This window comes from Lissotriton helveticus, chromosome 7, assembly GCF_964261635.1.
Source record: "Lissotriton helveticus chromosome 7, aLisHel1.1, whole genome shotgun sequence".
In the NCBI taxonomy this organism is placed as follows: domain Eukaryota; kingdom Metazoa; phylum Chordata; class Amphibia; order Caudata; family Salamandridae; genus Lissotriton; species Lissotriton helveticus.
The window spans coordinates 397,183,766-397,209,720 of record NC_136068.1 but is presented as its reverse complement, the minus strand read 5'-3'; the positions used below and the strand labels follow the sequence as shown (position 1 = coordinate 397,209,720).

Here is a 25,955-nt window from a genome sequence, read left to right as displayed (position 1 = left end):
GTTGAGGCGGGGTAAACAAAAGATGTCTAAGAAAACCGTTCTCTTCCACCTGAAGAGGACAGCAGTAAGTTTGACCCCCAGAGGTCAAAGGGCTCGTGTTTTGTAAATGATGACCGTTTCCTAGTGGGTCTACTGCCAAGTTTACGGGAGAGCCAAAAAACTCCCTCACATACTCTACACATTTTGGATCGAGCATTTTGAATGGGTTGAATCAATAAATCATTGTAGTTTAAAGGATACCCGAATAGAAAAATTAATTGACTTTCACAATCGGAGTGCCCTTTTAAAAAATGTCTTACACTTCAAGATATTTCTACCACAAGTCATTGTAAAAGTTTTAGGTATATTGATCTTTATTTTTCTACCCTCAATAAAATCCGTAAATGTGTCCATCAGTCTCTGCAGACCGACAGTGGTCCTAGACATTAGGACCACTTTCTTGCTTACAATTACACTGGGGCTGAACATCTGCCAACTATGGGTGAATCAGCCAGCTGAGCCTGCAGGGCACCATCTACTCCATTAAGGGAAAAGAGGAATGGAGCCAAGGTGCATCCCTGCCTGAGCCCCCTCCCACCCCCCTCCCCCCCCCCCTCTTCATTTTAAACTAGGGAGAGCATTCCCCGTTGGAGCCATAATAAACTTTTGCAGATAGATTATCATACAACTGAGACAAGAAGTGAACAATATTCTCGGGAGCCCCATGTGAGAGCTGTGTATGCCACAAAATTGTGTCATCCACCAACGCGACGGTACTGCTAAGGTCAGCAAAACACAAGTGAAGGGAACCTGACTTAATCTTTGTATATCTGCCTATAAGCAGATCCAAATTGTCACATTGCTCCACTGTCCCCAGGCCCCTCCTAAACTCGCACTGGGCCTCCGAAAGAATAACCTTATCGGACGCCTACTGCTCCAGTCTTTGTAAAAGTACCCTGCCCTTCAGCTTTGGAGAGGTGCCCAGGAGGGAGATGGGGCGATAGCATTTAGAATCAGATCAGTCTCCCTACTTAAAGGTGTGCGACTATAATGGAGTTCGTCCAGATAGGTGCCCTCAGCCGCTGCTTTAATCACCCAGGTCAAAATGTAGACCTATAGCTCGACCAGAACTTTAAATACATCACCCCATCGGAAATAGAATGTTCATCTCTTAAAAATGGTGCATTAATAACAGACGAAAAGGCTTGTGAACTTTTTAATAAAGCAAACTTTTGCAAATTTTCCCACCACTCTTCCTTTAGGGACTTCAGCCTCAGTACCCTTGCTTTTTTATATGCCTGTCACAATAACTTAACCAAAGGTAAGTTACGAGGTTTAGATTTTAAGGCCATATGGAGATTTTTTAGAGATTTATCGCAGTCCTTATCAAACCAACTAAATTTCTTGGATTGACCCTTGCGTATAACACAAATTAGAACATTGGAATGTTGGGAGCTCCATTGAAAACAATGGAGTGCTCCAGCCTTATAATGGCTGGTATAAGCCTGGAGCTCCAACATTCCAATGATTCTTTGTTCACAGCTCTGGCTGTGAACAAGGGCTTCAAGGACCCTGAGGGGATTCCAATCCCCTCACGCTCCCATAAGGCTTTGTTCTTTTTTGTTAGAACATTCTGCCCTCTAGTGGCAGAATGTTCTAATAGCCTTATAGCCCTTCGTAGCTGGGCTACACCGGCTATTAAAGTCCCTCTCCCTTGTTAAAGGCCCTCGCCTTCGGCTCGGGGCCTTTAACCCTGGAGAGGGCCTTTAATAGCCGGTATAGCCCTCTACGGCGGGCTATAAGGCTATATTAAGTTATTTTTTGCTTCTGATAATATCAACTCTTAAGCAGAGACCTTGTTATCGTTATGATTAGAATCTAAACAAATCATTCTCTCTTTATATCGACTGGAGACTAGGTTCACCAAAAACCTCCCAGTATCTACTTTCTCCCACTTTAAAACAATTCCATTATTCCTTGCAATAACTGGGGTTTCATGTAATTTGAAAGTAGGTTCTTTTTTCATTAGGGAGGGGATAAGGAAAGTTATAGCAGTATGGTCACTAAAGGCATAAAAATTGATCTCAAAATGAGAAAATAGCCCTCTTATTGGATCAGGAACCAAGAAATAATCAAGGGTAGAGGAAGAAGAATGATTTAAAAAAGTATATCCTAACTTACCAGTTCGACTTTCAGACACATTTAAAAATACAAGATTATTTGTCATTAATAATCTATTTAAAGCATTACCGTACCCCCTAGTGATTAAAATGGGATACGCTCTCTCCATCGTCATCCAACATTCCACATACTAGGGAATTCATCTTTTCACAAGGGTGAGCGTTAACCCCAACCAAACCAAATTATATTACAAGGTTTAGTTCATTTATTTTGCAAAAATTCGATATATCTTTCTAGGGGGGCTAGTACTGCTGGTTGGTTACTTCCAAAGTTATTATTATAAAAAATTAATGAGGCACCAATACTGATCTACATGATACTCTAGTAAAATAATGTGATAGTATGGCGATGTGTTTAAAAAATACTTCACTTTGAGAGGGAAAGCATTAGAAAGTAGGGTCAGTAACCCGCCCTTGGCACGACCAGCTGGTGAAGGTATAGCAGCAGTTTGAAATGAGCTATACCCATTCAAATATATTGGTTCAAGTTCCCATGACTCTTATAAACATGCTACATCTTTAGATGTAAGTGAGGGCAACCATTCAACATTTGATCTTTTTTTTTTATATATATATTTTTTTATTTTAACAGTAAGACAAGAGTAGGCATTACAGATATCAGGTGTCAAACGGTAAAATGCAGAACAGAGACAGGCGGGGAAATATACATACCAAAAACCATCGTAAGGAACATATGGCCCATCACGATTACGCACATTAGAAAGGAGAAATAAACAGTCTATTATACGATCCAAAACAATCCCAGCCACGCGACCCCGTCCTCAATGATACAGGATAATTAAAGCCAGCGTAGACACCCTGACAATAAAGGATCCGTGGAGAGTAAACAGCCCACCTCTCGTAGAAAGGAAAAAGGAAAGACAAAAGGGCCATAGAACAAAACAAAGGCAAAATAAAAAAACCCTCACCCAACCCCCCACCCTGCAATGGCTACCGCCTAACCCCACTAACAGCGTGCCTGTCGCCCAAGAACTACCCTAAAAGAAGGGAAAAAGAGAGAAAGAAAGTGGAGGAGGAGAGAGCAAACACACTCCCGGTCTCCCGTACCCCCCGCCAACAGCGACCACCCCGAGACGTGGTAAAACCAATAGTCAGCAAAATATACAAACCAGTCGGGGGAGTATAGTCGATAACCACCCAACTCCCGTCACAGTATAGGCACAACCCCGGCATTGCATAAAGCTATTATATCAGATCTAAGCGATCAAGTTCAGCCCTGGCCAGTACGATCTTTCATAAGAGTCTTCTTCACTCGAGCCGCCATCTTGATGGAAAAGGCAAAGCGTTCATAAAAGTTCATGGCAGTGCAGTAGGATTGAATACAGGATAAAGGTTCACGAATCGAACGAGGAAAGGTGTCCAAGAACAGCGAGTATCTCGAACAGTCACTGAGGAACTTGTTACCACACAGAAGACCGTCCATAGATGTGTTAGGCGGCATCAGAATCGAGCAGGAGACGCTGGCGATAAGCACGGGCTGGCTTGTTGTTGATTGGTGACCGCCAAGGCTCATTAAATCCAGGATCTGCACGGGGACCTCGATTCCAGACGTTCGTTGCACCGCTGGTACCATAGCTAGCCGGAAACTTAACACAGAGTCGTCCTCCGGTTCCAGGATACCGTCCACTTTCACAATCAGTGTCCAGAACACAGCGATGGTATGCGAATGGAGCGCCCCAATGGCGGCCATAACGGCCTGCAGCGATGGCGTGCCTTCCGTCCGCTCCATCCCCCCTCAGTAGGCGACAGAGCAGGACTTGAACCCTGGAGGCCGGCTACTCCGGGGTAACAGGCCACGCAAATCTGATGTTGAACAGTGGGCGCTCCGCGTCTAGCAGAACACACCTTCGCCGACAGTGAAGGCCCCAGCCCGTCGACCCCGGGAGGGCAGCAAGGTCTTCGGGCACCGGACCCCCACCCCGGCAGCCGGTGTGTCCTCGGTGTTGGTCATGCACAGGATCGTCACAAAAACCAACAATGCACGGCACACTTCGGGAGACCGGGCTCAGTCCAGGTCTCACGGCCGATGTTGATCAATTCCAACCCGGATAGGCTAGAAATCGAGGCCCCGGCTTCCACACGTTGTTAGGCCGAGAATGGAAACACGGCGTATCTTCGTCAGCCGATGAGGTAGAAAACTCGGGATTGCGCCATTAGAAGCTGAAAAACTTAATAAACAAGGAAATCTGATGTAAGTTCAGGATTAAAGGCAGGATATTCGAGCTGCTGGCGGAGGTCAGCGGAGCCGGGAGCTTACGCGGCCATCTTGATTGCTAGCGTAGCTCCTCCCTCCATTTGATCTTTTTTGGTTATAATCAGCAATATTCCATGTCAATACCACAGCAGACCCTGAAGTATTCTCTTGTTGCATCGGTGGCAGAGACAGATTCGGACTACCTATTTGTATACTTATTTATTCTTGCAAAATTACAGCTGGGGTAGTAGTAATTTACAGCGCCTATAGCTCTAACTCTCGCAAATCCACCATCCTAATGTGTATCTACTGTCTAACATGTTTGCTGATCTCCCTATTAACCTTGCTTGGTTGTTTTCTGAGAATAATATAAATACATTCTGCTTTTGTTGTATAATAAATTGAATTTTTCTGTGTGCACTTTCAGTTTCTTTGTACATAATTTTCACTGATGTACTACTGCAGCAATTTATGTAACTCACACTTGTTTAATGATTAGATCTGTTTATTTGTACATCAATCATCCTAATGTTTATGTACTACCTTGTATGTATGGTGACCTCCATGTGAACCTTACTTGGTTGTATTCTGAAATTAATAAGAAATAAATTGTGTTTGGGGTGTATAATTAATGGTATTTTTAAAGTAAATGATTTTTTGTTCTGTGTACTTCAGTTTTTCTTTTATCAATTTCACCTATGTACTACTGCGTAGTCTTTTTTAAATGTGAGAAATGCAAAGTCTGATAAAAATAAAAACTGAAAAAGAGCGGTTTTGGAATCCCTCAAACAACCACTGTCAGACAAAGCTACTGAGAGAAAAAACACTAACAAAAACACTTACTTTCTTAATGCGTTTTATCGATTGTTACATAACCATGGTGGCTTGATCGTTTGTGATTTGTGTGCACGTTTGAATTCTTACAGGGCTTTGTATGGAATTGCGTTGATGTCCGTTGAAAGTCCTTCTGAACTCATCATCATGGAATCAGCAAAATCCTTAAATTCGTTTTTCCTAGATGATCGTTATTTGGCTTTATTTTGTACTCTTTACCCTGACTGGGGTTTTCTTCTGGTTTTTGCAGTTTGTACTGCTTCTTATCTTGTTTCCCCTCTCTGCACATTTTTGTCATTGTTTTACATGATAGTAAAGTGTTTTTGAAAGTAACTGACTTTTCTCATTAAATGGCACTGGGGATCCACTCTTTTAAACCTTGCTGACAGGGTTGTAGGTAGCTTGAAATGCTTAGGCGTTGACTTGTCAGGGTGGTTGTCGCCTGTCGATAACTTTGAATCCTAGATGGTCGCCCTTGAGACGTCCATTGTTGATTAGTGGCTAGACTTCAGGCACACTTTGGATCGCCAGTCATCTCTTGCAGAGGAGACTCAAGGTCAGGTGTAATACGTTTCGATCTCAGTCAAGGGAAAAAGTCTCACTTGAACACAGATCTCAGACATGATGGCACATAGCACCCCTGAACCACAAGTTCATAGGCAAGAAGTCCCATAGAGTTACCTGCCCAGAATTCTGAACAATTATTTTTCATTAGATCTGAAGTCGTCCAATACCTTTTTGATAGAAATATATGCTCTCTTACAGTGTCTTTCAGTCAGCCCTCTTCATCCATAGGCCTATGGTAGTGTCTTTCATATTTTGCTTCCACCCACAACAGCATATAGTTTAGGGCTCGGGGTCAGTCCACCTCGCCCATTGGCTTACCTGTCTGTTAGTGACAACATTCTCCACTTACACAATGTGCGCATTTGTACAGTAGGTAGTCCCATGCAGAGCCTGTGACTAATGGTGTAATGTGTGCATCTGAAAGAAACATGTTAGTTATAGATTCCTTACCTTAGAATTACTCCCAGGCGTCAGACTGGATCCAGAAAGTTTTTTCATCAGCAGTACCTCTGCACTTCGCAAGGTGGCGTCGGTCGGCTCCGTGTCCGTCGTTGCCGTGGTGTCGCCGGAATTACGTCGCAGTAGCTACTTAGACGCCTCCATCCCGCGCTGACATCAGTTCTTTCTTTTTCCGACCAGCCAGCGCAGATCCGGGAAGAGCAGTACCTCAGTCATTTTTTGACTAACATTTTCTCGACTTTTGTTGACGTCTTTTTCAAGTCTTTGACTCCTAAGGTGCATGAGCAATGCCCGGCTTCACGCCCTGTGGTTCCTGTCATCGTATGTTGTCGGTGACTGATCCGTGTAATGAGGCCCTCACCGACATCCTTTTGGGCACTTGGTCCAGGCCCAACACGGGGGCTCCCGTGGACAGGATGATGGCCCGACGCCACCGTCCAGCTCCGGGCATCCCACTTTCCTTTCTCAACACCCCATCCCGGAGAGCTTGGTGGTCCAAGCCTCCACTTCCAAAAGCGCCTTTCCTACCGCTCCACCGGATAGGGAATACAAGAAGCTGGACCACCTTGTAAAGAAATTATTCTCTTCCGCCAGCGTAGGAGTGCGGTCCGTAAACATTGCATGTCTCTTGGGCCGTTATCTGAATGAAGTTAGAAACAACTCCTAGGCAATTATATGATTATTAAAACAGTGATGTACAGGAGAATTAACGAAACAAAAAAATATAAATGTGTATCTAAAAAGCATTCATTTTAATGATTCATAAGAAACAATTCCGTTAAAAATTGTGTAACAACACAATACATAATATGTATTAATCAGAACAATCATCACATTTCATTTAATCATGAGCAAACAAAGATAAAATACATAAAAACGCAATTTAAGTGGCAGTAAATATTATCTTGGGCCGTTATCCCCACTCTGTGTGGGATTCGGTGGTGCAGGTGCTGCCTCAGTGTCCGAAGGAGGCCTGGATAGTGCTCTCCCAGGCAGTTGCCGCCGCGAGGGTTGCAGCAAAGTTTGCGATACGTTGTGGGCTGGACACCGCCGAGACTCTAGGCAGGACCATTTCAACGTCAGTAGCGCTTCGTCGCTATGCCTGGATGGGGTCGACTGGTTTTTATGGGGATGTCCAGAACACCTTGATGGACATGCCCTTTGATGGCCATCGCCTCTTTGACGACAACACTCTAGAGCGTTTCAAGGACTCAGGGCTACGGCCAAGTCCTTGGGCCTCTCTGTCCGACCTGCGCAGTCTGCTGTTCGCCCTCTTTCGTCGCTACGGAATGGGTGCCCCGCTAGGTCCCACCCAGAGCCCCAGGCTGCAGCAAGTTCCCCAACCTTCACGTGGCCGGGGACGTGAAAACAACCGGCGTGGTTACAGGGGCCAGCGGGCGGGCCAGTCCACCAACCCCCCCCTGCAGCAGCCTCCAAACCCTCCTAGTCCGACCTCTCAGGCCCATCAAACAACAGTGGGCGGCAGGATCCACCATCACCTCCTCCATTGGTGCACCATCATGTCTGACAGGTGGGTCTTGCAAATAGTCCGAAGGGACTCCTCACTCTCCTTCTAGACTACCCCTCCAGCCATGCCACCAAGATACCACTGCATGTCGGAGGAACATCTGGCCCTTCTCCAGCAGGAAGTTACGGCTCTCTTGGCCAAGGGAGCCATCAAGCGCGTTCCCGTTCCAGAAGTAGGTCGTTGTTGTTATTCTCACTACTTTCTGTTCCCCAAGAAGGACAAGGGCCTGCGTCCTATCTTGGATCTCAGGGACGTCAATCGCTTCCTCCGGAAGGAGAAGTTCAAAATGTTGACGTTTGCTCAGGTTTTGTCTGCCCTCGACCCGGAAGACTGGTTGGTAGCATTGCTCTTGCAGGACGCTTATTTTCACATCCCTGTCCTGCCAGCCCACCGGTGTTACCTGCGGTTCGCGGTAGGCCACGAGCATTTCCAGTTTACCGTGCTCCCCTTTGGCCTTACCAGCGCCCCTCGGGTTTTCACGAAATATGATGGTGGTGGTCGAAGCTCAGGGGTGTCAGTCTTCCCCTATCTCGATGACTGGCTGTTGAAGGCGGGATCGCACCAGGCAGTCGTCTCCCATCTCCAGACTATGGCTGACCTCCTGCATTTGCTGGGGTTCTCCATCAATGTGCCGAAGTCGCACCTGATTCCCTCTCACAAGCTCCTCTTCATCGGGGCAGTTTCGGGTCTATCCTCCCGAACAACGAGTCTGGGACATTCGGGATATGATTCCGATCTTTCAGCCTTTGTCCCAGGTTTCCTCAGGATGACCCTGAGGCTGCTGGGCCTCATGGCCTGCATCCTGCTGGTCGACCATGCCAGGTGGCATATGCGGGATCTGCAGTGGGACCTGAAGTTTCAGTGGGTGGCGCATCAGGGGAATCTGACCGATTGTGTCCAAATGTCAGAGGGCACTGCACGACAATTGCAGTGGTGACTCACAAACCAGGATTGGATCAACAGCAGATCCCTCTCCCTTCCCCAACCAGAGTTCACAGTGGTGATAGATGTGTCACTCCTGGGATGGGGCGGCCACATGGGAGAGGCGGAGATCAGAGGCCTCTGGTCTCCGGCAGAGTCCGGCCTCCAAATCAACCTTCTGGAGCTCCGGGCGATTCGTTTTGCCCTGCAGGCATTCCTTCCCTCTGTCCGGGGAAGAGTTGTGCAGGTGTTTACTGACAACATCAGCTCCATGTGTTACTGCAACAAACAGGGCGGGGTGGGGTCATGGACCCTATGTCAGGAAGTTCTGCCCCTCTGGACATGGCTGGCATATCCCTGGTGGGTCAACACCTGGCAGGTTCCCTGAACGCCAGGGCGGACAAACTCAGCCGCAGGTGCATGATGGATCACGAATGGCATCTTCACTCAGTGGTGGTGCAAGGTCTCTTTCGACGGTGGGGAGAGCCTTGGTTAGATTTATTCGCCACCGAAAAGAACGCGCAATATCTGTAATTCTGTGTGTTGGAATTTCCAAGGCTGCACTCGCTAGGCAACGCTTTTCGTCGCGAGTGGAGTTGTGGTCTGTTGTACGCCTTTCCGCCTATACCACTTCTGCCCAGAGTGCTGAAGAAGATCAGGCGCGACCGGTCCCGAGTTATTCTTGTGGCTCCGGATTGGGCACGAACAGTCTGGTATCCTGAGCTGCTCAACATGGCCATCGATTCTCCGATCCGACTGCCTCTTCGGGATGATCTTCTGTCGCAGCAACAGGGGATAGTCCTCCACCCGAACCTGTCTAGCCTCCACCTCCTCGCGTGGAGATTGAGCAGCGGCAGTTGACGTCGTTTGACCTGCTTCCCCGAAGTTTGCGATGTAATCTTGCCAGCCAGGCGTCCCCCCCCCTAAAACGGTATACGACTGTCGGTGGAACAAATTTGTGTCATGGTGCACAGCACAGGCTGTGGATCCTCTCTCTGCCCCTCTTTCTGAGGTTCTCTTGTTCCTCCTTGCTTTGGCCCAGCAGGGCTTTGCTCTGGGCACTATCAAGGGCTATCTCACGGCCATTTCTGCCTTCCTTTGGCTTCCAGATCAGCCTTTTCTTTTCAAGTCCACAGTAGTTAACCGATTCTTGAAAGGCATAACTCATATCTTTCCTCCTATTTGGGTATGCCTCAGTGAGACTTGAATCTATCGTTAACTTATTTAATGTGCGCTCTCTCTGAGCCACTACACGACTGTCCTTTGAGGCTTTTAACTCTCAAAACTGGATTTCTGGTGGCTATCACTTCTACCAGGCGAGTGAGTGAGCTCCAGGCTCTTTCTTCAAAAGCCTCCTTTTCTCTCTGTGCATCCGGACAAAATTGTCCTCAGAACCCGTCTATCCTTTCTGCCAAAGGTCATTACTGCCTTTCACATTGGGCAGACCATCACTTTGCCCACCTTCTTTCCACATCCTTCCAAAGAGGAATAGAGGCTCCACCGTCTGGACCCAAAACGTGCGCTGTCTTTTTATCTAGACCGCACAAAACAGTTCTGGGTGGATGACCAGCTCTTTGTCGGCCACCTGAGTGCCAAAAAAGGTCAGGCCATACACAAATGTACTATCTCTTGGTGGGTCATTTTGTGTATCAAGGCCTGTTCCCTGGCAAAAAAGGAGCCTCCAGTGGGGTTGCACGCCCATTCCACCAGGGCGATGGCAGCCACTACTGCTTTAAGGCGAGGAGTTCCTCTGAACGATATCTGTCAGGCGGCTTCTTGGGCATTGTTGCACATGTTTACAAAACACTACTGCCTGGACAGTCAAGTCCGGAGAGATGGCTTCTTTGGCAGTTCTGTTCTCCGGGACTTTCTGGGGTAATATTGGTTTGTAGACCCACCACCGGGGTTGGTATTGCTCTGGTATCTATTCTAAGGTAAGGAATCTATAACTAATGTGTTTCTTCCAGATGAACAAGTTACTTACCTTCGGTAACGATATATCTGTAAGAAATATTAGTTAGTTATAGATTCCTTACCACCCTACCCATCCTCCCTGTTCTGCAAACTGATTTTTAGAGTTAAGGATATCCTTTCAGTGCCCTAGTTTTGTGCACTAATTGTCAGTGTCTTGCATGGCTCTGCGTTTCTGGTGCAGAAAGTCGTGTACACTTTTTGTGTGAGCACTGGAACTATTACGAGAAATATGCTATGATACTCCATTTATGCTGTTAATAAACGTGATGTCATACCAAACCTTGTGTCCCAGCTTACATCGCGTAACCAGTCCCGCCTGGACTTCCCTAAAGATTTTTCCTCTTGATTATCGCTGTTCTACAGAAATGTTAGTACCTAGGCTACAGGAGGACCCTATTGGCCTCCCACAGACCCTTGTCTTTCCAAATGCTTGAGTAGCTACTGTGACGTCATTCAGGCGACACGAGGCCAACCTCGGACGCAGAGCCGACCAACACCACCTTCCGACACTCAATGGTACTGCTGATGAAAAAACTTTCCGGATCCAGTCTGACAACTGGGGGTAATTCTAAGGTAAGGAATCTGTAACTAACTAATGTTTCTTACAGATATATTGTTACCGAAGGTAAGTAACTTGTGCTTTTGCATTAAAAAATAGGTTTACTTTTAGACAATGCTTGTTTCATATGTGTGCCTTACAAAAAAATTCATAAACAAAATAAGCACTTGCAAAACCAAACAGTCCCTAGCCAACACCAGATTTAATAGCATTGTCAATATTAGTCCTTTTCAAAGCACCTGCATCCTTTTTCTGCATCTGTCTATAATGTATGTTCCCTAGAATGCTCAAATGGATGATCCTCACTTCGACCAGATCATGTTGCAGCTGGCAAGAGAGGACGTATAAGACTTACCCAGAGCATTTTTGATATCCTAGGATCACCCACGATGTGGTTCTGTTGTAGTTTATGCAGCAAGACCAAGATTAGCGTATCCTACAGGTTAATCTTCCTCTGGGTCTATAGATAAACAGAGCCAGAGGCTTATTTTAACGACTCTGATATGAGCGCTCAAAATTGTATTTTTTTTCCATACAAATTTTAAATGCATTTAGGGATCCGACCAGCTCTGTTGGAATATTCTAACAGTTATGAATATTATGTATGAATATTATGGAACTGCGGATTACAAATAAGGTTAAGTAACATTTACATCCCTCATGATAATAGGATTTCTTCTAAAATTGAAATCCTACTGGAGGAAAATGCAGACTTTCAAATATGTGTCACAAGTCAGTTTGATGTCAGAGATCTGGTATACAGATCTATTTCTGAGGCCTTTTTTCCGCTTTTTGATTCAGGTTATGGCGTCCAATATGATTACTTTGATCCTCGCCAAATCAGCCCATCCCTAGAGACCCACCGGGTCCAAGGACTATTCTTTGCTGGGCAGATCAACGGGACCACAGGCTACGAAGAGGCAGCAGCACAGGTGAGTCTGTCAGTGGCTTACCCTGGTGTGAAAGCAAAGGCGGCAGGTTGTGACAAGAATGGCCTATTTTGTGCTCTGAGATTTTATTGCACTGCAAAGATATAATCCCTTAAATTAAGGTTCCTACTGGGTAGTGACCCGTCAACAGCACATTTTGAGATATCGTGTTATAGGAACAAATTTAAATTGGGATCTGTGGTCTGAAATATGGCCTGTGAAACCACAAGCAGTAAAGATTAAGGAGGTAAAAGAGGGAAAGGCACTGGTAACCGCACTGGCCAGTAAGTCAGATAGCCATATACCTCAGTGCCATCAAGAGCCAGGAGGTACTGCAGGGGGAGAACGGCAAGCAGCACAGGAAATGCCTTGTGGCGTGATGTACTACTGACGGGGAAGGCAGAGTTAACTGCAAGTGAATGTGGATGGAGCCTTGAGTAATGATGGTCTGCAAGGGTTAAACAAAGCCAAGACTGGACTGGTCAACAGGATCTTTGGCATTTCCCAGAGGTCTGAAGGCTGGGAGGAGACATTCAGTACCGGAAGGGCTTTGTCCAGACCTGAAAGTGCCCTTTGCGGCCTGCCAGCGACCCCCCAGTCCTGCACCAATAAGATAGCATAGTTCTTATGGTACTCTCTTTTTTTTTTTAAATCTGTTTTTATTTTTTATTGACAAGGTTAGACCGTTACATTTCCAATTTCACAATTCTTGCTACATTAGACATATGTATAGAATTAACAGCGGCAACTTCACCTACCTGGTTCCATCACATCGGCTACAATATACTCATTAATTGCGCTTTGTAGACTAGGCGCATCGTGTATGTCCTGGCCAGCAGTGTGTCTCGATCAGTGGTAGTTGCCATGTCTAGGGTCACATTTACATGTTACCAGCATTGCGCTAGTTGTAAATAAGTGCATTCACTTTGGGAGGGGGAAGTAATGAGTAGGACAAAGTAAAAATACAAGTAACAGTGAGTCAAACTAGTGTGGCCCCCGACCCCGAGCATAACGGGCGTGTGTTCAGTTTGTGACCCCAATCCTGTTGTCAAATGCTAAATCTGTGGTGAGAGGTGCATTCCCAGCTCCAAATTCAACAGTGCCTCCTCATCAGTAGGGCTTGGGATTAGCAGGTTTCTTCTAACCCCTGTCTAGTGACATTTGTGAGATCTGGCGAGTCTGTGTCTGCTTGTTGCTCGTTCTGCAGGTTGTGTAGGAACTCTCTGTGCGAAAGAGTAAGACGCCCCTTGGTACGTCTTACGTTTCATGTGCCCCAGTCACCTTTCCTTAAATGCACTTACCGTACACATCTAATGTCAAGCTGTGTCCCCAGTAGCGCCCTTAAAACTGCTCCTTATTTCACTGGTGCATTTGAATTCATCTAAATCAGCCCCATGGTCTGTGTTACAAGCATAAACTGTCTACTCTCTTGTAATATAAGAACTTAACTTTCTCAATTAACTCCTATATGTTTTTTCATGTACTTTTGAGTTGTTTCTCAAAACTGAAATATACACAATTATCAGAATTGTATAAATCCTGAGTATGCTAATACACTATTGAATCATTTTTCAAGGATGAACTGCTATCTTAGACACATATATATATATATACATCTCAAAATATTAACAGGCTCTGAATTTATTGAGGATCCTTCTCCTTCCTCCAGTAGCTTTGGAAACCAAGTGAAAAAACAAAAGGTAGTGTTTCTATTCCACCAGGGGTGTTCTTTGAACAGTACTTTACCAAAATCAGAATCAAATCAAATTTTACTTGACTTAAATTTCTTGCAATACTTCTCAGTTCAACTACAGCCTCCTTTCACAGAAACAATCTATATGGCTTTAAACAATTGTCTGGTAACAGACCAATGGCTGCTACAACAAAGTATTTTGATTGCCTAGTAAGGGCTCTCTGGGCCACACAGAACTTTTACTCATTATCTTCCAGGTGGATTCCGCCATATTCAAAATGCCATGACAGTTATATTGCCTCATGGGGAATGTAGTTTTTATTTTGAATTTAAAGACCAATGCAGTGTGCCCATAAAATACTCAAAGCCAAGTGACACCAATGTTGTGAGTGCACTGCCAACCTTTCCATCCCCGGAATAAATGTAACTAATGTGAGCTCATAGTGTTACGGTTGTTCATTCATTAGGCACAGAAAGGTAAGCTTAGATCCTGACCCAGATCATGACAGCAGGTCTGTTCAGTATTTATGACATTTTATAAAGGCTTTCATGTAGAGAATGAGTATTATAGCTAAGTTCTTTTTCATGTGGCTCATCATGTTTTTATCTAGAGGTTCCAGTTGTGATTATCTTTTTTTTTTGTTTTTGAGCTTTTCTGATAAGCTTATATAAAGCACATTCTTATTTCAGTTCCTAGGTCTCTATATTGCTTTTAATTATATTGAGATACTGTGTTTGGGATCCTCATTCCTGTTGTAATTGTGTTGCCTTACTCTTACCTTTCATAGACTCTGCTTGATTTTCTTGAATTGTATTTTACTAATTAACCAAATACATTGTTTATCGCATTTTCTCGTAACTTATCAGGTAAAAGGAAACTATCTTTGACATTAACACTCTTTTTTTTCTTTCAGGGGCTGATAGCTGGCATTAACGCTGCCCTTCGTGTTAACAGGCGAGGCCCGTTCACGATAGGTCGTACTGAGGGTTACATTGGAGTGCTTATCGATGACCTCACCATGCTGGGGACAAATGAGCCCTATCGGATGTTCACCAGCCGTGCAGAGTTCCGGATGTCTCTGCGTCCTGACAATGCAGACATCAGACTCACGCCCCAAGGTATGGTGCTTTTTTTTTTTTTTTTTCAACATGTTTTATTTATTTTTTATACAAGAACACATTAGCAATTATGTTACAGGGTCAGCATAGTTTGTCCCAGGCGTAGTTTATACATCAGTGTCTTGAGACATTGTGTCACGTTTGTTTAGCTAACCCCCCTGATCGATAATTAGAGAAAAGAAAGGCAGTCAGAAAAAGGCAGAAAAAAGAAAGGGGAAAGAGGAGGTAGGAGACGGACAAGGAGAGTTACATTCATTATCAATCACATCTAACAATCTGTGGGGATGTTGGCACACATGCAGAGCGGTGTTGGTAAGTGTTATATCCTACATAATTATATAACATGTATTCTAGCCCTGCTGCCTCTAGCTGCTCAGCCAGAGTGTGTCTTGGTATTAGAATGTTGGTGTGCCTGTGATGCGTGGAATGCCGGGGTGACTGAGTGGGTGAATGTGGCAGTTGGAGATGGGTTGAGCAGCTAGGGAGGCTGCTCCTGGTGGGGCTGGTACCACACTAGGCTGGCTGGAGTACAGAAGTCCTGAGAATACATCCTGGCTCCTGGTGTCTTTCCACATAGGACACAACATAATTTTGGCGACGAGGACAGTCTTGAACCCCAGAGACTCTTGGTACATAAAAGAAATTAAACAACTAAGAGAGTAACCAAGAGATCCAACAAGCAAATTCAAGAAAAAAGAGAAGGTATTTCCAGGCAAGCCAGCGCCAGCCCCACCAGTGTCCTTCCAATGGACAGCCCCAACGAGCAGTGTCACCACCAACTGACGCTTCAGCCTGGGAATACATCTGCAACTGTGAGCTGGTGGAGTAGCGCAACTACAACCGATTTTGGGTGGTCCAGCCACATGGGTGAACAGTGAGTTGGTTGAGTAGTTCATCTACAGCCTCATCTGGAGTTCCAGACACTTGGTAAAGTACAAGATTGACTGTGAGTTGGATGCGTAGCGTCTCTACAACCAGATGTAGGTGTACCAGCCACATCACGCTAAAGTGTGAGGAGTGCCTTTTATTTAAAGTGACTTAAAAGAGTTTGTGGCACAATTTGGAAGGTGTAGTCACAAAGGTGTATTTACCTTACAGCGTGCAGTGACTACACAATTGGAGTTTATTTACAAAGGAAGTATGAATATGCTGTGTGTTGAAAGGATTTCGTGAGTTGGAGGAATAGTTCTTACTTGTGTTGGTGACTCTCCCTCATCACTCTACAAAGGTGCAAGGTTTTACAGTAGTCTCAGTGTGTTAAAACCTGGAGAAAGAATGACACCATTTTAAACTATGTGCTATTTTGGGAAGTTGCTGCTTATTTATTCATGGGACAACCTCCACTTCTGGGCGCTACAGGTTTATGTTCACATGGTAGCACAGATACATTTTTATGACTAGTATTTCAGAAGTTTGGGCGTATGGCTTATCAAAAAGGTGTTGGCTTTAAAATAGAAATTCTTCTGTAAATAAAATCCGTCAACATTATCCTCCTCCAGCGGCTGTTCTAATTAAAGAAGAGAATGAGGTTGTTTTCCCCAGCGGCAGATAAACGTACCTTTCTTATGGTGTGGAGGTTAACGGGTGGGTCCAACTGCTGCGTGTGGAAACGAGCTTCGCGAAGCTGTGTGGTGATGGTTGGTCCCTGGCCCTGCATTGTATCCATGACAGAGATCTTCTTCTGGCCAGAGCAGCAAGCAAATGATGACGTCGTGGAATGTTCTTGTCGATTCAGCGAAGCAGCGATGAGTCATCTGTGCGTTCTCAAGTCTTCGAAGGAGTAGTGAGAGTAAAGTAGGACTTCCGTTGGCTACGAGCTTCAGCTGCTTAGGTCCGTTGTGGGGCATGTACGTGCTGGGAGCCACCCGGCGCTACGTGTAATTACGTGCAACCTTCTTGCAGTTTTCTACGGACACACTAAGGCTGTAATACGACGCGCTGTGCCAACTTCTCTGTGTTCCATTAAAGTCTGTACAAGCGGTGCGTTTATAAATAGGACTGCAGCGAGTAGAAAGTGACGTTGACGTTGCCGAGAGAGCATCTGGAGAAAAAGTGCTGTGGAAAAACGACGTAGCGGCACTGATGTAGCCGAGATAGAATGTGGAGGAAAATCGATTTGGATAAACGTTGTAGCAGTACATAAGAAACGGAGTGCATGTGAACTATGCTTTGGTTATTTAGCAGCACATGGGTAACGTAGTCCACAGCGTGTCTACTGTGATTTTGTAATTTTGGCAGTAAGAAAATTCTTTTTGGAAATAGTCAGGGTGGTACGAACCATTTTCGTTGGAGTGTAGGTTTGTTAAATATGTGTGTAAAATCGTATTTACATGTACTTTTTCTTTCACTGTTTTACACTACCATCTAGTTGCTTTTGCTCACTGTCCTCTGGTAATTCATTTCTATTACTGGGAATGTCTAACTGTTTTTGAATTTGGTGTTGTTCGGTGTGTAAATTAGCAGCATATCTAGTATGTCGAAGGAAATGTTATTTCATTTCAAGTGTGAGTGTAAGGTGTTTTTGTACAACCTTTTAGGTAGTGATGCCACTGGTTAACAATGGTGGTTTTCACAGTTCCCTTACATGAGGGATAGTCATATGTGGTCGATCTTTAGTCAGTTTCCATTTCACTTTAGGTTTATTAGTTCTATGGGAAAATGTGCTACTCCTACTTCAGGTTTATTAGTTCTATGGGAAAATGTGTTACTCCTACTCTGGAGTATGTAACTTTCACGCGGGGGTTGGGTCATTGGTTAGTTCCCATTAGTGTGTACCTAGGTTAACTCCTACGCGGGGTTGGTTGTGAGATTTATCTCTGTCTCAGTTGTGCACAGTACCTTTATGGTTGGTAGTATGGGTGACGACCCATTTATTTTGTTTTCCCTACTCTTGGGTTTTAGTCATAGGTAATTTTATCTTTAGCACTATTTTTGGTTATGCTTTTGGGCATTTGGGTTGTGTGTTCTTTCGACCCTTTCGGTCATAGTGCTTCATGTCACAGTATTTATGGAACTTAATTCAACGTTCTGATATTTGTTATTATCTTCTCATAAAGGGGGATGGGGGATTATGCAATTAAATTGTTTTTATCTTAACCGTCCTTCCTTTACAGTATATGGTTCTCTTGTGATGTATTATTATCATCGCTGCATACTTGAGATTAGAAATTTGTTCTTTAATGATTTTATCTTCATTGTTGCTTACTTTTATTGCATCCTAAAGAGTAACAGCTATTGGTGATTTTTATTACTTTTATGATTCCATCTTTGAGATCTGTAATGTAATTGTAATGTGATGTAATAGTTTTCTTTTGTTTAATGAAAAAGAGGTAATGTTATATCCTACATAATTATATAACATGTATTGTAGCCCTGCTGCCACTAGCTGCTCAGCCAGAGTGTGTCTTGGTATTAGAATGTTGGTGTGCCTGTGATGCGTGGAATGCCTGGGTGACTGAGTGGGTGAATGTGGCAGTTGGAGATGGGCTGAGCAGCTAGGGAGGCTGCTCCTGGTGGGGCTGGTACCACACTAGACTGGCTGGAGTACAGAGATGTTGTAACCTTAACTGAAGTCTGAATAAAGAAGTCCTGAGAATACATCCTGGCTCCTGGTGTCTTTCCACATAGGACACAACAGTAAGCCTCCCCTTGCGGCTCAGTGGAGGCGACATTGGTTGAAACCAGTTAAGTACAATTGTCTCGGTGGTGCTACCCTACTTTTGAGAGGACGGTTGTCTGTTAGTGGCACCTCCGCTTGGGCTGTGTTTTAGGGCAGCTGGAGAGTGTAGTAGGAAACCAGTGTGCATGGATGGGCCACATTCTTCAGGTGCGCAAAAGTTGCCTATTGTTGGGCGGTAAGCCCCTACCCTTTGCTTGTGACTGCCTACATTCATGATTCTCTTTCATAATCCTGGAACTTGAGAGAAAGTAGAGAGTAATCTACTGTGACTGCTGTGAATATTCCCAGAGAGGTAGACTGTGTTTAACTCTAAGCACATTTGAGTCCAAGGAATTTACTTAAGCCTGGGGCTGTTTTACCATTCTTAATTCAGTTTGAGAAAACTCACTCATATGAAATCTTTTGCGAAATCACCATAATAATACATAATTGCATTTGATACTGTAGATGTGTCCAAGTGGAGTATGGAGGCAGCTTTTGTATAGAGTGACCAAGGCATAAAGGAAACTCTACTGTCTGGAATGAGTGAAATGACATTATTATGTTATGGGGACGGCTACTCGAACATCACATTTAATTCCTTTGAAAGAGACGGCCTTGATAATCAATAAAAGAGACTTCAGGTTTAACTCCTTTGCAAGAGGCATCCTTAAAAAATATTCACAAAACTTAATCTGTAAGCGCTCTCCTCGTGTGGATCTGATTCCCCATTACATAAATGAGACATGCTCTCTTTCTGTCAGTAGATGAGGCTTTAATCAAAACATTTTTTCTTACCGACTTCTCAGCGTTGTGTTCATCTTCTCTGTTCTTGTCCTTAAAGACTGGAATGATCCAATTTCTCACTCGAAACCTTCATAATCCTGAAAGTCAAGCATACAATAAAGACTGTGGTAAGAAAGAAGGCATCATGGTAATGTTTATCTGCTTCCATTGGTAATTGGGTTAACACAAGACATTTTATAACCATATGAAAGCCAGTTGATTTTCTTTTACAAGTCTTGTTTTTATCTTACAATCATACTATTAGCTAGCACAAACCTTTCCTATGTCGTGTTCTATATAACTAACAATACTTGCTTGCTTGGAAAGGACTTAAAAATCTGTATGTGTTCGCTGTGGCATTGTCAGGTAGTTCCTATAAATCTATATAGGATCTGCGTGTTTAGACACCATAAACTGTAAGATCTGAAAGAAACACGTTGTGATAGATTCCTTATCTTAAAATTACCCCCAGGCGTCAGACTGGATCCGGAAAGTTTTCATCAGCAGTACCCCTGCACATCGGTAGGCGTCGTCATGCGGATCCGGTTGCGTCGTTGGTGTCGTTGTTGCCGAGATGACGTCGCTGGAGCTACTTAGACGCGCCCACTCGCACTGACATCAGTTCTTTCTTTTTCCATGCCAGCAAGCGCAGATCCAGGAAGAGCAAGTACCCCCAGTCACTTTTTGACTGAGTTTTTTCAAGTCATTTTGTCTCAATTCTTTGGAGTCGATTGACTCCTGGTGTCGTAGGGATGCCCGGCTTTAAGAACTGTGGGGACTGTCACCCCATGATGTCGGTGACGGACCCACACCGCGTGTGTCTCTACTGCCTGGGGTGCGACCACGACTCTAAATCATGCCCTGACTGCCGGGCCATGGCACCGAAGTCTTTGCGGGAGCGGTCCCAAAAGTTGCTGGAAGTTCGGCAGTTGGCTCAAGGTCCCGGTCCCGTGGGTGGTTGAAGGACTGGTCGTGGAGCCGTCACCATATTTCTTCTGGATCTAAGTCTTCGCACTTGGGGTCAGGTAAGTCGAAGCATTCCAAAAAGAAGTTGAAGAAGCGTTGTCGCTCTTCGACTTCCCCTCGCCTGTCGCGCGACACAGCTGAGGGTGTGGGTGGTGCCACCGTCCCGGCGAAGCCTGTGATGTCGCCGCTGGCCTACCTGACCTTTCTGGGTCCATCAGCAAAGCCTGCTCATGTGCAAGAGTTTCTTGCTACCATGGCCCGACTCTTTGAGCCATCTGGCCCCACCGGTGCAGCTACGGACCCGTGGGCCCGACTGGGGGTCCTGCCCTTCCATCACCGGCGGCTCCGGCCCTGGCTCCATCATCAGCTTCGGCCCTGGTGCCACAGGACCCCCTGGATCAGGGCTCAGATCCCGGGTGACAACGGTTGACCTCCTAACACCTCCACCGGTGGTTGACCCTCCTCCGGCACAACCTCCGACGTCGTCCGGTGCCACCGCCGACGTCAGCCCCGACCTGAACACGGTGCCGGATCAGCGTAGCTCGACGCTGATTCCGACGCCGATGGGGTCTTTTACCCCTATGTCCGTCCTCCTTACTTTCAGCCTGTTTCACAGATTTCGGAGGAAGTGGAGGACTGGAAGGGGTCTCAGGACCCTCTCATACAACAGTTTGATTATGATCCTGACTGGGCAGCGGATTTGGGGGATGCCAGTGGTCTTGACAGCTCACCTGACCGTGGCATGCTGTCTCCTTCTACTGTGGCTACGGAGGAGGGAGTCTGTTACGCAGTGGTGTTGCGTAGGGCGGCTGAGGCCCTCCAACTCGAACTCCCTACAGTGGCCATCAGGACTAACCTCCTGACAGAAGTTCTTCAGCCGGCGGCGCCCTCTTCGGAGCCCTTGCTCCCCTTTAATTATGCACTTTCGGACGTTCCTTTGGGCACTTGGTCCAGGCCCAACACAGGGGCTCCTGTGGATAGGAACGTGGCCCGATGCAATCGCCCGGCTCCGGGTGACCCCCCTCTTTCTTTCCCAACACCCCACTCCCGAGAGCTTGATTGTCCAAGCCTCTGCTTCCCAGAGTGCGTTCCCTTCCGAACCTCCGGATAGGGAATCCAAGAAGCTGGAGCAGCTTGGCAAGAAGCTGTTTTAATCTGCCAGCTTAGGGCTGCGGTCGGTGAACACCTCATGCCTCTTGGGCCATTATTCCCACTCTGTGTGGAAAAAGGTTGCGCAGGTGCTGCCCAACTGCCCGGAGGAGGCACGGACAGTGCTCTATAAACAAAAAGCGCCTTACCTAATTCAAAACATCCAAACTTTATAGACCAACACGGATGTTCTGATGCACCATCTAGATCATCCTAAACGTGTTAAATAACACTGATCTCGTAGGTCAAGGATGTAGCTTTAAACAATAGATACAGGTTCCCACAACCACCAGGAAAAATGTGTGAGAACAGAGAGAGTGCCTCACGGACGTGACACCCGAGGGGGTTCCTGGTTTAATAATGTCCAGTGTACCTACTTCTCATCATCGGTCACTCTCTCTGTGTGCAGTGTGTGAAAATAACCAAGTAACAACAATAAAGTGTGTAGGTAGTCATAATAGTGATAAAGACATTTTTCTAATAACAGGGTGCATAGGAAGATGTAACAGTGCACCACTCACCCCAACAAAAATAAGTGTGTAAAGTGCAACCCAAAATGGTTAAAAATGTTTAGAGGTCAGGGTTGCTAGCTCTCTATCTTTATTCTGGTGCTGCAAGCCTTTCCAAATTAAAAATGGATTCTCATATACCATAAAATTTCGGACAGTGCTCTCCCAAGCTATAGCAGCTGGGAGAGGCGCAGCTGAGTTCACTATTCGTTGTGGGCTCGATACCGCTGATTCCCTGGGCAGGGCGATTTCCGCAACGGTGTTGCTTCGGCGCCATGCCTGGCTGAGGACAACTGGCTTCTCAGGGGATGTCCAGAATACTCTGATGGACATGCCCTTTGATGCCATTTACCTCTTTGGCAATAAAGCAGATAGTGCGATGGAGCGCTTTAAGGACCCACGGGCTACGGCCAAGTCCTTGGGCCTGTCGGCCACTCGCCCTTCTCCGCCTTCTGCTTTTCGCTCCTTTCGTGGCCAAGGAAGGGGTGCCCCAACACGTTCGTTCCAGAGCCACAGGCCTGCCCAGCAACATCCTCAGTGCTGCCGCGGACGTGAGAACCTTCGAGGTGGTTCTGGGGGCCAGCGGGTGGGTCAGTCTACCTCCACCCCCGTAGCATCCACTCCAAAGCCTTCCTAGTCTGAACTTTCAGGCCCATCAAACGCCAGTGGGTGGCAGAATTCGCCATCATCTCCCCCACTGGCGCAACATCACCTTGGACAAGTGGGTACTGCAAATTGTCCAAAGTGGCTACTCCCTCCCCTTCGAGACTACCCCTCCAGCCATGCCACCTTAGTACCACAACATGTCGGGGGACCATTGTGCGCTTCGTCAGCAGGAAGTCACAGTCCTCTTGGCCAAGGGGGCCATTGAGCGCGTTCCTGGGCCCGAAGTAGGTCGTGGTTGTTATTGCCACTACTTTGTGGTCCCGTAGAAGGACAAGGGCCTGCGTCCTATCTTGGACCTCAGGAACGTCAACCAATTCCTCCAGAAGGAGAATTTCAAGGTGTTGATGCTAGCTCAGGTCTTGTCTGCTCTCGACCCTGGAGACTGGATGGTAGCTTTGGACTTGCAGGACGCTTATTTCCACATCCTCGTCCTGTCGGCCCACCGGCGTTACCTGCAGTTCACATTAGGCCACGAGCACTTTCAGTTTACTGTGCTCCCCTTCGGCCTTACCAGCGTCCCTCTGGTGTTCCCGAAAGTGATGGCGGTGGTCGCAGCTCATCTGCGCAGATCAGGGGTTCCAGTCTTCCCCTATCTCGACGACTGGTTGTTGAAGGCGGGTTTGCCCCAGGCAGTCGTCTCCCACCTCCAGATTACGGCCGACCTCCTGCATTTGCTGGGGTTCTCCATCAACGTGCCCGAAGTTGCACCTGATTCCCTCTCAGAAGATCCTCTTCATCGGAGCGGTTCTGGACTCGGCGCATTTTTGGGTTTATCCTCCCGAGCAGCGAGGCAGGGATATTCAAGCTATGATTCCGATCTTTCAGCCTCTGTCCCTGGTTTTGGTCAGGATGACCCTCCGACTACCAGGCCTGATTGCATCCTGCTAGTGTATCATGCCAGATGGCATATGCAGGCTCTGCAGTGGGATCTGAAGTTCCAGTGGGCACATCATCAGGGGCAACCTGTCCGATACCGTCCAGATCTCGGAGGGCACTGCACGACAATTGCAGCGGTGGCTCACAAATTGCGATTGAGTCAATGACAGATCCCTCTCTTTTCCCCAACTTGAACACTCAGTTGTGATGGATGTGTCCCTTCTGGGATAGGTCAGCGACATGGGAGAGCTGTAGATCAGAGGCCTCTGGTCTACGGCGGAGTCCGGGCTCCACATCAACCTTCTGGAGCTTCGGGCGATAAGGCTTGCACTGAAGGCATTCCTTCCCTCTCTCCGGGGAAGAGTAGTGCAGATGTTTACGAACAATACCACTGCCATGTGGTACTGCAACAAACAGGGCGAGTGAGGTTGTGGACCCTATGTCAGGAGGCTCTGTGCCTCTGGGCATGCCTGGAATATCAGGGCATTTCCCTGGTGGTTCAACACCTGGCAGGTTCTCTGAACGCCAGGGCGGACAAACTCAGCCACCGGTGCATGATGGATCACGAATGGTGTCTGAACTCGGACAAGGCGCAAGATCTCTTGTAGCAGTGGGAAGAGCCTTGGTTAGATCTATTTGCGACCGAAGAGAACGCGCAATGTCATCAGTTCTGCGCGTTGGAATTTCCAAGGCGGCACTCGCTAGGCAACGCTTTCCGTTGCCAGTGGAGTTGCGGTCTACTATACGCCTTTCCGTCTATACCACTCCTACCCACAGTGCTGAAGAAGATCAAGCGCGACCGGGCCCAAGTCATTCTTGTGGCTCCAGACTGGGCTCTAAGAGTATGGTATCCCAAGCTCCTTAGCATGGCTATCGATCCCCTGATCCGACTGCCTATTCGGGAGGATCTTCTGCCGCAGCAGTAGGGGACGGTCCTCCACCTGAACCTGCCCAACCTCCACCTTCTTGCGTGGAGATTGAGCGGCAGCAGTTGACATCTTTTGACCGGCCTCCTGAAGTTTGTGATGTAATCTTGGCAGCCAGGCGTCCCTCCACTAAGACGGTATACGCCTGCAGGTGGAATACATTTGTGGCATGGTGCACAGCAAAGGCTCTGAATCCCCTTTCTGCCCCTCTTTCAGAGGTCCTTCTATTTCTCCTTTCTTTGGCCCTGCAGGGCTCTACTCTGGGCACTATCAAGGGCTATCTCTCGGCCATTTCAGCCTTTTTACTGCTTCCAGATCAGCCTTCCCTTTTCAAGTCCCCTGTTGTAAAGAGATACTTAAAAGGCATTACTCATATTTTCCCTCCTGTTCCCTTCATAGTGCCTCAGTGGGACTTGAACCTGGTTCTGAAATATCTGATGTGTGCTCCCTTTGAGCCACTTCACAACTGTCCTCTTCGTCCTCTTACTTTAAAGACAGCTTTCCTGGTGGCTATCACCTCTGCCAGAAGAGTGAGTGAGCTCCAGGCTCTTTCTTCTAAGCCTCCTTTTTAGGTCTCGCTGGTAAACTTCATCCGAAGGATGTGTGTCCCGCTGGAGACGTATAGTTGCCTGTCTCGGGGGAAGGAAGGACAAGAGGGTGCCACGCGCTTCTCTTGTCCTGGATTTCACTGCGTGCACGCGCACCCACACTCACGCATGCGCACATCACAGCCACACGCATACACAGCCACACGCATACACAGGCACACACACACACACCCCCGTCGCCGCCGCACCTACACACACACTAGCGCACCTACACGCACACACAGAGACCCCCCCACACACACACCAGCGCACCTACACGCACGCACACATACAAAGACCCGCCGCCGCCATCGCACACATACACACACACACACACACACAAGCGCACCCCCCCCCCCTAGAACTAAGCCCCACTTACCGCCATTCGGGACTTCGGTAGCCGGGGCTCTCCCTCGGGCATGGGAGCCCCGCTCTCAGGCACTCCGTGGGCGCGTGCGCGGGACTTCCGAAGACGGAAGTCCCGCCCAAAGGAACTGGCTCAAACGCGCATGTGCAGTGACCAGACGATATCAAAATCATTTTCACCGTCACCATCATGCTCCATCGTCAGGATACCACCCACAGATTGGGTTCGAAGGACAACCAGAACTTGCTGTCTGCCAGGAATAGCTAGGCGTGGCGCCCCCATAAAGTGCCCGCAGCTGAGTTTCTCTGGGTTGCCGGTCCGAGCGTCCGTGGGGTCAGAGGGCAGCGCGGTTACAGGCGCGGGGGGGGACGAGCTACCCGGAACCGCACCGTCCCTGCGTCCTCCGCCAGCTCAAAGGTTGGGTTGCCGTCCTCCGTGCAGACCTGTCCAGGACTTTTTCTCACTCGCCTATTCCGGTGTAGACGCAACAGCCCTTTCACCCGCCCAG

At 47.0% G+C, this 25,955-nt stretch overlaps 1 protein-coding gene across 5 annotated transcripts in view; it reads left to right on the top strand.

The window, feature by feature from the left end:
• The window catches only part of MTO1 (mitochondrial tRNA translation optimization 1), a 569,440-nt gene that overhangs the window by 305,011 nt on the left and 238,474 nt on the right, over positions 1–25,955 (top strand). For all 5 annotated transcript variants that reach the window (XM_078652253.1, XM_078652255.1, XM_078652254.1 and 2 more), the window contains 2 exons: positions 12,018–12,148; positions 14,753–14,957. In XM_078652253.1, the coding sequence (XP_078508379.1) occupies positions 12,018–12,148; positions 14,753–14,957 (336 nt within the window). The remainder of the gene's footprint in view (positions 1–12,017; positions 12,149–14,752; positions 14,958–25,955) is intronic.